At 39.9% G+C, this 16,837-nt stretch overlaps 2 protein-coding genes and 1 long non-coding RNA gene across 5 annotated transcripts; 2 read left to right on the top strand and 1 right to left on the bottom strand.

Moving 5' to 3' along the window:
- Window positions 1-4,953: 4,953 nt before the first annotated feature.
- On the top strand, window positions 4,954-6,264 carry LOC111605532. Of its 3 annotated transcripts, XR_003944209.1 has the most exons (4): window positions 4,958-5,108; window positions 5,191-5,453; window positions 5,568-6,183; window positions 6,243-6,264. It is a non-coding gene; the product is annotated as an uncharacterized LOC111605532 (long non-coding RNA). The 3 variants fall into 3 exon arrangements; XR_003944208.1 differs by having other exon boundaries at window positions 4,954-5,108; window positions 5,181-5,453; window positions 5,568-6,246; XR_003944207.1 differs by having other exon boundaries at window positions 4,955-5,108; window positions 5,568-6,245.
- A 4,685-nt stretch (window positions 6,265-10,949) lies between these two features.
- Window positions 10,950-11,450, bottom strand: LOC111605579 (keratin-associated protein 19-2). The gene has a single exon (XM_030223793.1). It carries the CDS (start codon window positions 11,448-11,450, stop codon window positions 10,950-10,952), a length of 501 nt encoding a protein of 166 aa, XP_030079653.1.
- Window positions 11,451-16,076: 4,626 nt separating this feature from the next.
- LOC111605580 lies at window positions 16,077-16,407 on the top strand. Its single transcript, XM_023324184.2, has one exon. The coding sequence runs from the start codon at window positions 16,084-16,086 to the stop codon at window positions 16,405-16,407; it is 324 nt and encodes a 107-aa protein (XP_023179952.2). The 5' UTR covers window positions 16,077-16,083.
- Window positions 16,408-16,837: the final 430 nt, after the last annotated feature.

Genomic DNA, 16,837 nt, shown 5'->3' on the forward strand with positions numbered 1-16,837 from the left:
ATGTTTCTTTATAAACTGTCAAACTAATAGACTGAGTTTTGGCATGTCGAGTCACTGCCTGTCCCTGGGTCGGTTCGGCTCGGTGTCAGCACTGACAGAAGCGACTGTCAGTCTAGCACACGCACACTTACAGACAGTTGTATTGCTGCATTGCTGGAGTCCTTGCAGTCGGTTGGCCTGTTAGTCTGTCATGTTATAACTGCATAGCTGGGACCTGCACTGCATTTTACAACGCTTTCCATACGGCTGCAGCGCAGAGCTAGCCTGCCATGTGCGCAAATATTGGAGCAACTTTCTGCAGCAAAGTTTGCAAATGTATTTCAATGCATAGAAATGAATCTAATTTGTAAAATTTCATACAACAGTTGAAAAGTTATAAACGCGCACTCTGCACACGGTTTTGCCTGTCGCACCATTGCCCGACTCAGTCACTTACTCTATATATATATTTTATATATTTATATATTATATATATTCGTATATATATATATATATGTATTACCCTTCCATAATATGCTAGCCACTTTCCCGATGGTTTGTGTGAAAATGTCGACAACTTGGCATGCAGATTGCAAAGTTTCAAAAAGCAGCATCAGCAACAGAAGCAGCCGCACCACCAGCAACACCAACAACAACTGTAACCAAAAAAAAAAAAAAAAAAAGAAAAGAAAGAAGAAAGCTGAGCAGATTTAAGTGGTGTTTTGTTATGCATAAATAAAATGCTTGGCAAGAAATAAGCAGCCAGCCAAACGGCTGGCAAATAGAGCAAAACTACGGCTACGAAAACATATTTTCAGTTTATTTAAAATAAATTTTACATTACTTAGCCTGAACTCAAGGCGGGTGGCTGGGGTTGCACATTGCAAAAAGTAATTTACGCTCAGCCGGGTTACGAAAAAACTTTAACCCAGCCGAGACACAGAGGCTTGATGCTAGGCACAGTCAACGACAAGCAGCCAAAGACAATTTTGTTGGCACTAATTGAATGTAAATACAATTTTGCTTTGCTGTCAAGTCTTGTGTCTAGTCGACGTTGAGAAAGGCAACAACAACAGCAGCAGCAGCAACTTCATGTTGACTATGTTGGCGCCAACGACGACTACGTTGGCAATAAAATGAAACGAGCTGATTGTGTGCTACAAACAAGTGCAGCTGTTGTTGCTGCTCCTACTGCTGCTGCTGCTGCTGGCTCTCTGTTGCCACAGTTGCAGCTGCAGCTGGCAGCCCTGGCTGTAGCCATCCTTGGCGCTCAAGTGTCGTTCTAACGTTTGGCACACAGATCAAGTGCAATGCAACGTGCAAAGTTCCCAAAAAGCGCAAAAATCAACAGTGTAAAATCTTTTATTTAGTGTCATCAAGTTGCTGTCGCTGCCGCTGCTGCTGCTGCTGCTGCTGCTGCTGGTGATGCTGCTCAATTTGTAAGCACCCGCATAGAGCGAACTTGTGCATAAAATCTCATTTGGTAAAAGCCTAAAATTTAATTAACAAATTGCATCACACAAGCATAAGCAAAGCACTCATAGCTGTTGGCCTGATGCGGCCAACAGCTTGGAAGCCAACTTGAAAGGCCCAATTCAGTTTTTAGCAATCAGTGGAACAATTGGATTACAGTTATTTTCCATCGAACCACAATGTTGATACAATTAAAAGGGGTTGCTTTAATTAATTTAATTTGTTTACGCTTTAAATTGCTTTCAAATTGCGTATACGCAGATATTTTTTAATTGCATTATTTGACTTTGCGGCAGTGTGAAATGCCTATGGACCTATGGACTGCTAGAGCAAGTAGGCATATCCGACTGCAGAATACCTCGCTCACAGTTGAAAAGCTGTTATAATTAGGGGAGGAACTCTCGTGAGTAACAGCTGAGTGACTTGGTTATTCCAGCTCTGAAGCTCTACAATATATGATTTCTCTAGTTCAACATGCCTCTAATAAACAATGAGTGGAGAGAATAAACAGCAAGCTAACTGTCATGTCATTTGATACTCTCAATATCTCTTAATCTGTGTATAATAGAGCCAATATTCCCACCCAACTTGCCAAGCGAGTATCGCCTATAGACAACAACAAACTATATACATCAAAAAATAATACTAACAGCTGTTGTTGCTATTGTTTAGCAGCAACAGCCACGTAACGTGGCCAAGGGCAAAGACCACATTTGATACCCCTTAAAAATGGGATTAAATGCTAAGCAAATAAGCCTGCCAGGCAACTGGCAATACCACTATATTTTACAATTCAATTTAGGTGATGTCACGTGCATAAAAAAATAAAAAAATTAGAGAGAATTATTAAGCAATAGGCAAATAAATTGAATTCTATGTCCTCAAGCACATTGCACGTGTTTGATTGAAATGCAATTTTACTATATTTTTTACAAATTATTTACAAAAAAATAAAAAGATATAATAAATGAAAAAGCGAAAATGCCTATAATAATAATAAATAATTAAACTAAAAGTTGTAAATGAAAGAGTTTACTGGATTGAAATTTGCTTAGCAATAATATAAAAAAATTAATTTTGATAAATTTCAACGGAAATGTAGAAACTATTTTAAATATATTAAAAAAAATATTAAAACAAAAAATAAGCATATATTTTTTTAAGTTAAATTTTTTGAGTAACAATAATTATAATTATAATTAATTTTGATCAACTTTAATGCAAATTTAAAAAAAAAAACTTTTTTTTAATTTAAAATATATTTGCTAAAAGTTATATAAAGAAATTAATATAAATATTAGAATATGCTGACCAAATAAGAGCAATAGAAAAGAAGTCATAAACAGTTGAAGGTATTTTATGATTTTTTTTAAACTACATTTTGAAACTATATTTATGCCACTTGTCTTGAAATAGCACATTTATAAAATAAGAACCTTTGTTGGTGTCTAAGACTTTATTGAAGTTCTTTGGCTTGTTGCCTTAAATTGAGAACTTAAAGTGGCTCCAGAGAAATAAGTTGAATCTTGTGATTTGTGAAATGCCTGATGTCCATTGATGAGTGCTCGATGTGAGTTGATAAAGCTGCCAAATTTCACAAGTTACCAAATTTTACTATTTTATGGGCGTGTGGAAATAACTTTTGTTAAAGCCACAAATGTCATTTCACTTCTATACAATCGAGCAGAGGTAAATAGATTCTTGAACTGTTCCGCAGCTAATATTATATCTAAAATATCATTACTCCTCTATAGTTAACCAACTTATGACGCTAGTTAATTATAATTATAAAATATATTTTCATTAAATTTGAATTTAAGCTTAAAACAAATTGGGCATTTATTAATAAATTTCTAAAATAAAAATAACTATTAAATATTTAGTTAAACTATACTACAAATATGACTCTTCTTTGTTATTTCTATACCAAAATGCTATTTAAATTGCATTTATAAAATAGCTTTTACAAGCTGATTAGCAATGCATTGCAGGGTATTCAGCCATTCAAAAGTGAACAAAAGTATTGTTGGCTGTATTTGCATTTAATTGAATTTAGGATATAATTAAAAATCCGATTGACTGCAATTGAGCTCAAATGCCATTTGCTTAGCTCTGTGAAAATAACAAAGCATTTGAACTAATTAAAAATTGTGTTGGCCAGGCAAAGCAGAATGTCAAAAAAGCAAATGAATATTTGCATGGCATATCAAAATTATAATTAATTCATAATTAATTATTATGGGCTATGCGCTAATTGAGCACTTTGTTTGTTTCTTAACGGTAATTAACAGCGCAGGTAAACGTCATGGCAGTTACATAAACTGTGCAAAATAAAGAGACCAATTGAATTGTGTTATTAACATAATTGCTTAACGGCTAGAGTTGATTTCCATAGCTGCTGCTGCGACATGCTTGCAATTTGCACTCTCATCCGTTTGGTTCATTTATGCGTAGCACTTGTAGAGCTTGTAAATGTTCGTATTACCATTTCCCCCATTAGCATGCATATGCGACGTAATTTGCGCATGCAGCGCCGAGTGTTGTGGCATGCATGCGCCCTGGTTGCAGCTGCATGGCTGCTCAATTGTATTTTAGTCAAGCGACAAGCGTGTCCTTTATGCTTGATGCTTGACGGCCAATGCCAAATGCAAGCCCTGTTAGCCAGTTTTGTGCAATCAAATCAGCATTGCCATCGAATCATAACGAAATTTGAGTTAATTTTCTCTGCCCAGGCGAACCCAACTGCCGCTCACTCTCTCTGTCTCTCTCTCTCACAGTTCATTGGTATTGCGGTTTTGCATTTTAACTAACGCTGAAATTTAAATGCATTTTTGTCGGGTGGGTGGTGTGTGGGCGCAAACAATGCGGCCAGGCGGCCAAAGCAAGGCTTGATTGCGTTTCCGTTTTATGCAATTTTGTGGTATGAAATGCAATAATTTGTCGCGGCCTATGCGTCGCTGGCTCTGGCAGCCACAATGGGTGTGCCCAGCCGTGTGTGGGTGTGAGCCTGGTCACAGAGTGCCAACGGGTGTTTGAGCGAAATGCGGCAGTTGACGCGTTTGCATCACTTGTGTGTTAATATTTTGCCGATTGGCGCTGCAATATTTTGTCATTTGCAAACCATTATGAATTTATTTATTATTTTCCTGTCTGTTCTATGAAATATTTTCGCGTTGATTGCGTTTGTTTATGTCTCTGTGTGTGTGCGTGTGTGTGAGCATGTGTTTGCGACGAAATAACGCGGCGTATGCGTGATTTTCAATTCGGTTTTCGGGCGAACGTGTGTTTTTAGCATTTTGCGTTGCTGCACGCAAATTAAAGTGCAGGCAAGCGAAAATTCAATCTCTTATTTGGTGATTGTGTTTTTTTTTGTTGTATTTTTTTCGAAATGCCCTCGATATTGGGCCGAGCTCAAAAGACCCTTTTTATTTGTGTGCTCGGTCTGTGTTTTGAATTAAGGAAAGCGCACGTTTTATTGTTTGTTTCAATTGGCTGGCTGACGAGCAGGACGAACGTCGTATGAACGTAATCAGCAAATGTGCCAAGGCTGTTGGCCCCGAAAGCAAAATTAGTTCAATTTGTAGAAAATCAAGCTAACGTCTGTGCGTCCGCATGTGTCAGACGGAAAGTGGCAGACAAACCAAAAAGTACAAAAAGTACGAAAAAGTACGAAAAGTACAACAAAAATTAGCAGCTGAAGAGCAAAAGAAGCGACTAATTCTATTTAGCATTTTGCAGAGCGAACGACAACGACTCTGACGATGGCTAACTGGAATTATTTTCCTTTTTTTGCCGTGCAGCGTCCGGGCAAATGAACTCCGGCTAATTACTCAATGCAAATTAAAATTCATGTCAAGCAGATTGGATTATCCTCACGCAACATTAAATGTCGCGTTTAGCCAAGCTGGCAGCAGCAGGAAAGCTGTTCTAAATTTTGCCAGCTTGGCGCCAAATGGACAACTGGAATCAGGAGCGTAAAGGATAAGGGCGGCGCCCAAATGGTAGGTAACAAAGACAGCGAGAAGGCAGAGAGAAATCTCTTTTGAAATGCTAATGTAAAAATTCTTTAAAGAAAATTACGCAATACATTATTTTGGTTTATTTTGCATTAAAAGTCAATTTAGTGTTAAGGCCCAACAACAACAGCAGGAGTAAAGAAAGGGAGGAAAAGAGAGTAACAAAAAACATGCGAACAGCACAAAAAAAGGGCCCCAACAACAACAGCAACAACAGCGAAACAAAAAGGAGCTGTAGAGCGTAAAGAGCGCAACAGGATTGGACATGGCTATGTGGACAGGGGCGACGGAAACGTGCAAGGCTTTCCGGGCGTGAACCTGGACGCGAACCGGCCGGGCCATGACAACGCAACTAACTACAGTTTGCCTCCGACGACGTAAATAACAAACGACCGAAAGTTAGCATTTTTATTTTGCATTTTAAGTTGATTTGCCGCCTGCGTGCTGAGCGCAGTGTCAACGGCACTCAGTCCGCAGGATTCCCAAAAACAGAGCAGGCTCTCAACACAAAAAAAGCTGGAAAAAACTAAGCACACACACACCCACACGTTCACATACTCCACACAGATGTGGGTGTGAGCCCTGGGCTACGGTGGGCAAAATATGTCATCTACTACTTAGCTAAGTGGAGCTAGAGTCGACGGCAGATCTTGACATTTGATTAATTCTGAATGAAGTGGCTGGCAGCGTGAATTCAACTGAAAATCAGCTAAAGGTAAAGTTTTTATATAAATATTATATAACTGCTATTGAAACTATCTAACCCAAATTTAGATTTTGTTTAACTTAAGGAATCAAAAATATAAAAATTTTACAAAAAGTATATAGAACTATCAAATATATAATATTTGTTCGTTTAAAAATATAAAGTTTTTCTAGGAAGAATAAAATATATATAAATATATGTAAAATATATGTTAAGAACATTTCGGGATTTTTTTTGTTATGTTAGTTAATAATTCAAAACAATAATTTTATTTATAGTTTAAAATTATTTACTGATGCCTTTCAAATAAATGACCATCAAATATTATATTTTTAAAATTTTTGAAATTATTTTTTGAGATCCTGTTCAGCTGCTTCTTCGATGACGTTGATGTCTCTCAATCGTATCGCAGCGTTGTCCTTTCGTTAAGATGAAAAAGTGCTGGGAAATTGTGAGATTTTCATCCAATATTTTAATACAAGATAAAGAGCTAACTAAGTAATGTAAAATATCGAAAATAAAATAAAATATGTAACGCACAAATAAACCTCAAATGTGGCAACGATCGAGTATAGCACTGAAGCCCCACATGCCATGGAAAGCCATGTGAATAGAATTTGTTTATTTTTAGGAAAGTAAAAATTTATTTATAAGAATAGATAAGAAATTTAAATAAAAGTGTTGCTCATAAAAATTACGATCCGTTCAGCTAGAAATGTTGCAGCTCAATCATCTGGTTCTTCGAGCCGCTTTGAGTAAGATACTTAGAGATCTGTGTAGCATAGATCGCTATAGCTCACAATTTGTTGTATCTTATGGTAAAGTTAATCAAATGAAATGAAATTAATTATATACAGTTTTGTGTAAGTTCAATTTCAAATCAAGTTTTTAGCTGTGCAAATATTTTTAAGGACATTAAATCACAGTCAGGGTCAACTCTGAGAGTTCGACTCTTTGCGGCCTCAGTTTGTTTTCTTTATGTAATTTTTTGTTTTAATAATTTAGTAAATTAAATGCGCATTTAAGTTCAATATGGTTATATTAAAATTTCGGCTTGGTTTGTGTTCGCTCAAGCATTTTTGGGGACAAATGGGATAATGAGCTTTCGGCACTTCGTTTCACAATGTGCAGCAAAGACATTTCTATGGCTACTAGAGGTTTTTTTCGGTGCTTTTTTTCCTTATAGAATATATAAATTTTTTGTTCGTTTTTTTGCAGATTTTCCACCATTGTGCATTGGTGTCCTTTTTTCGTCTTATACTTTGCGTGGGGGCTGCTGCGGCACGCTGCTCTTTATCTATTAAAACGCCTTCCAATTTGCATATTTCTGCAGCTGTAACAGCTGTCAACGCTGGACAGTGATGATGGCGACGCCGACTGAGCAGCCGGCGCAGGACTTATTGTAACAGCAAACGAGGAGCAGCTCTTAAGATAATGTACTCCGCCTCCTGCGCGTGAAGAGTGTGCGAGCAGCTAGCGCAAATTAAAGCTCTCGTATCGACAGAGCGCAATCTAAAAGAAAAAAAATCATAAATATATATATGTATATATAAAAATAGTAGCAATTGTGTAGTGCTTGTGCTCGGCCAAAAAACATGCTTAAAGCTGGTTTTATTCAGGCAGAAAAGTTAACACAAATAGTTTAAAGTGAAGAAGAAATCTCAGCATAAATTCCATCATATTTTCTTAGGGGAAATTTATAAATCTGAGTTAGCATTTGCTATTTGTTAATGAGCTCAAGTGCTCAGATTCAGATTCAGATGCTGATGAATTACTGTAGCTAATAAATACTTAGAATTTCGTGTACTTTCTTATAGGCCTGGCCATAGCTATTAGTGCGCTACAATGCAAGGCATATTAGCTGCGCCAAGTACGGGCACTCGTTGTGTACATATGCCATTAAAAATGAATTGTGCAATTTGATGTAAGTTGCTCTTAATTTGAATGCTAAAAGTGTTTGCCTGCGCACATTCTGTGTGTTTACTGTAGGGCATTTGCTTGGGTCCCACTGGCGGAGCTGCCACTTGGCTATTTGATTTCGCTTTATTTCATTCTGTTTTATTGTGTTTTTTCTTCTTCTTCTGTTCCTTTTTCTTTCTGGCTTGTTACGCTGTCGCATTACCTACATCAAGTGTCACTTTAAAACGCATTTTTCTTTTCGCCCCCCTTCCGCCTGACCCAAGCTTTGAAGTGTTGCTCAAAGCTGTCGGCTGTTGTGCTTATCTAAGGTCTATTGTTCGGTATGCCCGGCGCGGCGCTTGTAAACAATTCCATGCACATTAAGTTCCAATTAAGTAACATTCAAGCCAAATCGTTGCCCGTTGCTGTGCTATGGGTAAATTGCGGTTTGTTTGGTTTTCGAATGGCAACAACACCAGCAGCTCCAGCAGCAGCAGCAGATTGCTTTGTTAATATTAATTTGTCATTAATTTGAACGACATCAGCTTACAAGCAGCTCGTTTAAAATGCATTGATAAGCCAAGTGGCCCGGCTGCTAGCTGTTTTCCTATACCAATCCACACAGCCATCAGATAAATTTAATGCGCTTTAAACTGTTTGGCTACGGCTTGAGGGCTGTCTTTGTGAGTGCTGTGCAGCAGCAGCGGCAGCGGCGGCAGCAACATCTTGGTCAAGTCCTTTCACAAAACTAAACACAACTGTTGCTTGCGCATTTGCACGCTGAAAGGGTGCGAGGTTTCGGTTGCGGCCTGACCGCGGCCATATACTCCACATCTTAACCTGTGTCTATCTGCCCATCAGTTAAGGGCCAATCTGCTTTAATACCCAGCACAGCCGTTTGAAAGGGTCGCTTGCCGCCGGCAAGACACTTTAAGGTGCCTCGAATTACGTGATATATGGCAGGCTATATGCAAGACTCAGAAAGACGTCTTTGTCAGTCGCATCTTGGGCCTTTCAAAGGATAAACTGTTGATGTGTTCTTAGCTTCTATTTTTGCAGCATCCATCAGTAAACATTGACAGGCTTAGCTCTCGAGTGTCGATGCTTTTTAGTTGAAGCTACTTTTGTGCAAAAATTTACATGTAAACTAACAGCAAACAGTCGAAACCCAACAGAGGCCACAGAACGTAAGAATACATAAAGCTTATATTACCTGGCAACACGGCAGCCATTCAGCAAGCCAACGCAATGCCAGCTTAGTTTTGGCCCGGCTTTCAACGGTCTGTGTATAGGCTTCCAACGTTTGCTGGCCAGCATAAAGCGCGCAAAAGGTAAATGCAGTCCACTTTCAATGAAGCCGCAGCAGCAGCTAAAAGCTGAAAGGGTACACACTCTGTTGCCTTTTGAACAAAAAAAAAAAAAAATAAATAAAAAATAAAAATAAAAACAGGTGTTATCTGATTGCTATTTTAAACACAGCTGGCGGCTGAGAGCAGCTAAACAAATACGTGCAACATAAAAAATTAAATCACATGCATAGACTATTCACTCCATGTTCAACTGGTTAAAAGAGGTATTCGAAAAAATAAAACTAGCAGAAGTGCTTTGGTCGGATATGTCCGACTTGGAGATACTCTGAACACTGCGACGAGCTGCTATAAGGAAAATTAAAGTCTTTATTATATGTAGCTTAGACGATAAGTAGGCTAGACGACGGCTAGATCGACTCAGCTTGTTCTCCTGATTAAGAAAATATGTTTCTAGGCTTCTTTCTGCCTGTTACATATATTTTTCATGGATCCAGGTAATTTGTAAGAAAGTTTTAGTCGGAGGTGCCCGACTTAAGTCACCTAAGCCTGTGCAGAGCGTATGTTCATATTTATGATCGATTATTATCGATAATAATTGGATTTCAAGTCTCTACCCTTTATGTGTTAGATCAATTCAGCTCGTCGTCCTGATCAAGAATATGTTTTTTATCTTATTTTTGGAGTTTGCCAAATCTTCTGCTGCACAATTTCCACAAAATCATTATACCTTGCTTTCCCTTTTTCAAGGAGTACAGGGTATACAAACTGCATAGAAAGTATTTGTAAGAGCAAGTAGCAACATACAGCACTTAAACAGTTGGTTAGATTATGAAGCCAACTAGATATAATATTGAAATAAGATTTCTACTTCTTTATAATTTCTGATTGAAAACATTTCATTAAAACTTTATTTGTAACTCTAGATGAAGAGCATTGGGGCCTTGTCAATGCCCAAGTCTTAACTACACTTTCTTTTGCAATTGGTCTGTCGCTTTGAGCAAGTTTGTTTGCTTTCAGCTGTGCCAGAGTTGGACTGAATGTGAGTTGGTGCAACGGTGCGTATGAGCAATGCAACTTGTTTAAAGTCACACTAATTAAATGGCACTATACAACTTGGACTTAGGACTTGGATAATGACGCTGCTGCACTGGTGTGTGTGTGTGTCGTGCTGTCCTGCTGACACAGTGCTCTGTCGCAGTATCGGTAATTAAAATCTAAAAAGGATACAGCTCTTCCTGTCTCGCGTACCTCACAGTCGCCCGCTGGCACTCACTGCTATTTGCTTAAGCTGTAGTTATCGCCAGCTGTGCACGGCACTGCGAGTGGGTGTGCCACAAGTGAGTGCACTTGTTAACGTTGGGGTAAGCAAATAATGAGGTGAGCCATACGAGCTTTTAATGAATGAAAGCGGTAATCGTTTTGAATTGCAGTCTATTTAAGCGCATCAAAGGGACAAGACTTGCAGCACAGAGAAAATGCCGGACGCTCACATAAGGCTATTAAGATAAATAAATCTGTACTCAATTTTACCACAGAAAACGTATACATATATTTCGCTTAAGAGTTTTATATGCCATAACTGCCGGAGTATGGATATCCAGTGCCATAGCCATAACCATAAGGACGGCCATAATATCCGCTGCCGTACATGCTGCCATAGGGACTGTAGGGATAGCGCATGCCGCCATATCCACCGTAGCCACCATAGCCACCATATCCACCATATCCACCATATCCTAGTCCACCATATCCACCATAGCCGCCATATCCTAGTCCACCAATACCGCCATAGCCGCCGTATCCTAAGCCGCCGATACCGCCAATGCCGCCAATGCCGCCTCCGTAGCCACCCAATCCAGCGCCAAAAGCTCCATAGCCGCTGCCATAGTATGACGGATAGCCTCCATAGCCAATTTGTCTTGCTACGCGTTGTCCGGCCGCCGGCAATGGCTGTGCCTCCGGCTGTGTCGCATCCTCTTGCTGCTTCGCGGACTGCCCAACTGTTACGTCCAATTGGCAGGCGACGATTAGCAGCGCATATAATCCAAATATGGCGTAGTTACGCATTATGCTGGTATTCCTTAAGCTGTTTACCTGGCGAACTGCTTCAATTCGTGCAGCGGTAGCTGTGCTGTCGCTGGTGGAGCCAACTGTGACCCGGCCAGCAAATGTTTTCGACCATTTATAGCCTTAGAACTTTGCGCATAAAATAGAAACTTTTGTTTCATGTTGCTTGATTTTTTCGTTGTTGCTTGTTAGCGAAATGAGACGCTAATGTAAACGTCATAAAACAAACTATTTAAATATGCGATTGCGGCACAAAATGGAACAAAAAGCCAATTCATATAGCTACCAGTTGCCAGTCGCCAGTCGCTAGTCGCCAGTTGCCAGTTGGCGGTTGCCAGTTGGCAACACCATTAAGTCGCACGCTAAGTGGCGTTCATGAAATCGAATGGCTCAGTGGATGTTTAAAGAGCAAAACATTTCACTTTGCGGTAGGTGAGTTTAACTTCAACTTTTGTTGCCACCTGCTGGCCCAACGCTTAACCAGTGCTTGCGGTCAGGTAAGCTGTGCAAATGTGCTAATTTCATTTGAAGGTTAGTTATGCTATTGACCAGGGCCAAGACCTCTTAGCCCGGCACCCGGCCATACCGCACAATGCTCGCCGCACGCACACGTCATAAGCTTCAACTTTTGGTGCGTAAGTGTAAATTGCTGTTTGTTGTTGTTTGTTTGTTTGTTGTTGTTATTGTTGTTGTTGGTGTTGCTGTTGTTGTAGGTGTTGTTGCTGTTTGTTTGCCTATTTACCAGCGTGTTTGTTCGCATGTTTGTTTTTGTTTGGCTAGCTGTTTGTTTTATGCGCGGCCTGGCCATTAACAATGCTCGATGGGTCTATGCCTCTTTGCAGCTTTGCGGCCTGTAGCATGTGCCACGTTTTGTCGGTATTTTTATGAATTTTGATCTTTTTTATACAAAATTCTATAAAGCTTAAGCTAAATTCAGGGACAGAGACAAATAGCCATGGCAAAGATCCATATTTACTAATTTATGCAAAATGATCGCGTCACGGCTGAGCAGTTGTTGGTCGTTGTTTAATTTCCTTATTCAAATTTAAACGTTCTAAGCCAGTTCAGAAAGTGGGTCAATTAACGGCGTCAACAGCCAAAGCTGCAGCACAATGTGATGTGTCAAGCGGCAGTCCAGAAAACTACCCCACTCAAAATTTTGACTAGTCGTCCCGAGCGGCCATCATCCGACCCGGCTGCATAAATTAGCGTTTGGCCAAAACAATAAGCCAGTTCGGATTAAAAGTGCACTAATGCTATGAACTGGTTAAATGTGCGAGATAGAGATGGGAAGATAGAGAGAGAGAGAGAAAGAAAAAATAAAGAGAAAGACACAGAGGAAGACAAAAGGCAGAGGAGGGTTGGCAAAGGGAGGACGAACGAGAGACAAGTTAGAGAGAGAGAGAGAAAGATATATATATATATATATAGAGAGAGAGATAGAGGATTGGAAATGCGAGAGAGGAGGGGAGAGCCAACGAGAGACAAGACACAGAGAGATAAAGAGGGAGAGGGAGATAGTGAGAATCAGATTCAGATAGTTATAGTGACAGCTAGAAAGACAGAGATAGAGTGAGTGAGAATGAGATAGAAAACGAGGCAGACAGAGAAAATAAGGAGATGGAGAGAAAGGGAGAAAGAGAGAGAGAGAGAGTTTCTCGCTCTCTTTAGCAAGAAAGAGATAGATAAAGTTAGATTGAGAGAGAGAAAGAAGCGGATGTGTAAAAGACAAATAAGACTTAGGAAGAATAGAGAAAGAAGCATAGAGAAAGGGAGAGTGAAATAAATAAAGAGCGAGAAAATATAGAATGAGAGAGAGCAATAGAGAGAGACGGATGGAGATGCCGCGAGAGATAGAAACAGAAAGATTCAATGTTGCAGAGAAGGAGAGAGCATCGTGGGGGCGAAAAAGAGAGCTACAGCTAACGTTAGTGAAAAAGAAAAATAAAGTTAGAGTGCGAAAGAGAGGCAACACACAAAGGGATAAAAGGACATAGAGAGATCGATTTACTGACTGATAGATTTTACATTAGCTACGGAGAAATGGATCTCAATTTGACTCCAGTATATGGATGTCTCAGACAATGTTAAATTTTGTTACTTGAAAATAATTTGGTCCTTATTTTCTGTGCCTTTAATAACCAGATCAATAAGATAGAAAATCAGTTATAAATCAATATAAAGAGACACGTTTTTGTGTCTAAAAATATGAAGGAAAATGTCTTACATCATTTGCTCTAGCAAATATCCTTCAGTGCGCGGCTCACAGCTCGTAATGAATGGGTTTGTTGAACCTAGGTAAATCCTGGCTCTGGCTAGTCAAAGGTATTTAAAATGAAAGTTTAATTGATATTTCTGTATTAAGTTCGGGAAAGTAATTAGTTTTTGTAGAAGTTTTGCAGCTTAGACATTTGAATTTCTGTCCCGTAGCCACTTGACCAGCTGCCCAGAGTGTGTTGTGCGGGGCAACTTAACTGAACTTGTCTAGTTGCCTAATAAGTTTCCGTTATTATTATAGGGCAAGCGATTCTTGTTGTTGTTGTTGTTATTGTTGTTCACGCTTAGCCAGACAGTTAATATAAAATGCTCTACTCGGAGTATACATTTCATTTGGGAGTTACTGTAATGCTTATGGCCGGGTAAAAGTTGAGGCAGCCTGAGCCAAGCCACTTCTAGTTTTATGGCCTCAGCTATCGTTTAGCTTGACTGTTGGTGAATTCATATAAATTGGTTTGGCCATGACGCTCAGATCCTTTGAAGGCAGCCTCAAACTTTGCGGCAATTCGAATTTGGCACAGAAGCCGTGTTCGGATTGCCTGTAGTTGGCTAACAAAAATTACTAAATTAAATTTCGCTTCGACTTAAAGTTGATTCTCGGGTTAGCTTAATTTATTTAACTATTAAGCCAATTTATGGCTTAACTCAAACATATTTGCGATCAAAAGCCTTTTAAGTGCCTTGAAGTATATATGTGTATATAAAGTGCTGCTATTTATAACAAATAAATGAATTGCGCCTTATCTCAATGACCGGGCAAACGTTTTACTCTCAAATTGCCACCGTTTGACGTTTCTAGCAGCCGCCGAGTCGATAAAGATTAAATGCTTGCTGTTAAATTTCGCTTTTGACAAGCGGATTTTATTGTAAAAAAATTAACTCGGCTTTAAATTTACGCCTTTTGTTATCCCTTGACCTTAGCGTGGTCGCTACGCACACACACACACATAGTCACGCCCCCACCCGCAATTTATAAAAGTTTTGTTCAAAACTCTATGTGCGATGTGCCCGGGCATAAAGGAAAAATGTCTTTATATTGAAGCTACTGACGGCAGGCATTTCATTGCATACCCTTCCCCTTGCAAATGCCGATGCGATGCTACGGCAAACATTTTCTGAAAGTTTCGCAAAGAATAAATGTTTGATATACAGTTAAAAAGGATGTTTCGAAAAGAATTGTTTATATATTCTTGAGCGACATTAAAAGTTGATAGCAAACACGACTCTATATGTAAATAGCTGGCCAAGGGCGTTAGAGTATGAACGCGGCTTGACTTGCCTTGCCTTGCCTTGCCTGCCCTGCCACGCCATGTAGCATCTTATCAAGGGCGTGTCTCAATAAATCTAAACCACCTTGATGGGCTATATGTTGAGCCGTAGTCAGCGAAGCAAGCGGCCAGGCGGCTGGCAGCTGGCAAAAGCCATGGCTAACTGATTATCCCTGTTGTCCGAGAGAAGCTGTAGCAGCCGCAACAGCAGCAGCTGATTGATTTGTTATTGAAAATATTAGGCCTCTTTGGAAACTGGAATCGATTTCGGCAATGGCAAAGGCAATGGCACAGGATAGGGGGATAAGGCGAGATGTCTGTGGTGCGGAAACGTGCTGTTGGATACGCTTGAAACTTTTATAACTTTATGAGGGCGTTGTAATTTGATATCGCAAAGTTTTTTATTGCCTTTTATAGGCTTATAATTTGGCCGCGATGCTGTTTCTGTTTGCCATTGTTGTGGCAGACGTGGCTGCTTGCCATTTGCCCACAGGGCGTATGCTTGTTATGGCAGCTTTTTGTTTACACGTTATTTATGGCTTATAAATACGAGTACGTCTGTTTGTAAGCATGTATCATTTGTGTTTGAGCGAGGTGTGGCAGTGGAGGCATTGGCTTTCCAAATTGTAAACAACTTACATGTGAAGTGTGCACACGAAATCTCTAATGAGCATTAGAATTGGCATAATGCTGACGATGAAATTGCGTATACGTATAATTGGATTAGTGGTCTATGTACTTAGCTTGGTACATTGTTGTACTTCGACGACTTAATTAGCAATGACTGAGCTCCAGAACAGGTCAGCTGCGTCATGCGGCCAGCTTGCTGTTTATTCTGCCCAGAGAACAAGAAAACAGTTAAAGTAACAGTTGGAATCAGCGCTGGCGGCACTTTAAGGGGATTTTTCTTGGCCATTTGATAATGCTCAGGAAATTTAATTGCTCGAAAGGGTCAGCGGCTCGTTAAGAATTAACAGCCATGCCAAGTAGCAGTAGCAGCAGCAGTAACAGCATCAGTTCCCTATATATATATATATAACGAGTCGAGTCGAGTGCTTGCAGAGTTGGTTCCCCATAGCGAGGGTGCAATGCGTGTTATTCATTTATATCTAATAGTGCTGAGTGCTCTGCTGCCCCTGCTGGTAGCGGGCGCTGTTCCAGCAGCGGAAATGAAGCAACTGTTGTTGGCGGATGTAAATCAGGCAACGGATCAGCAGGAGATGCCGGCTTTGCGCTTGGCCAGGCAGTTAGGCAACATCGCCCGTTTCGGCGGAGGCGGATTTGGTGGAGGCGGACGACGATTTAGAGGCGGCAGATTACCTTTCGGAGGCGGCAGGCGTCGTTTTGTTGGCGTTCAGCGGCGAATTGGCAATCCTGGCTTCTACCCGCAACCATTTGGCTTCTTTGGCTGATTTATAAGAATTTAATGTAAATATGCGATAAAGTATTTAGCGTTAAATAAATCCAACTTTCAGTTAAGCAAACAAAAAACTCTTTAATTAGTTTAAATGCTAGACTAACTAGGATACCGCATAAGCATATGCACGCCTTTGCTTGCGTATCTCACATTATTTATTCGTTGGCTCAACTTTGTTCGGGAAGCTGCAGCGAATGCGTATGCAAGGCAGTCGAGGCAGAAGCTAAAGTCCCATTAGAGGAGGCAAATTGTAGGGCGAAGTCGTCAGAGAATTGAGGGTTTTATTGGCTACGATTAGCATATTCTCGATTGTCATAGACCTGGTCGTTAGGCAGGCTTTCTCAAACAGATGGCAGATAGCAGATAGCAAGTGTGGGATGTTTAAATAAAGGCCAACAGAAATAATAAAATAAATAGAAAAATGT

This window comes from Drosophila hydei, unplaced genomic scaffold, assembly GCF_003285905.1.
Source record: "Drosophila hydei strain 15085-1641.00,03,60 unplaced genomic scaffold, DhydRS2 tig00000290-arrow-arrow-pilon, whole genome shotgun sequence".
Taxonomy (NCBI): Eukaryota; Metazoa; Arthropoda; class Insecta; order Diptera; family Drosophilidae; genus Drosophila; species Drosophila hydei.

What these genes read in the sequence shown, in the direction of transcription:
- LOC111605579 (XM_030223793.1), bottom strand. Translation starts at nt 11,450, where the DNA reads ATGCGTAACTACGCCATATTTGGATTATATGCGCTGCTAATCGTCGCC.
- LOC111605580 (XM_023324184.2), top strand. Translation starts at nt 16,084, where the DNA reads ATGCGTGTTATTCATTTATATCTAATAGTGCTGAGTGCTCTGCTGCCC.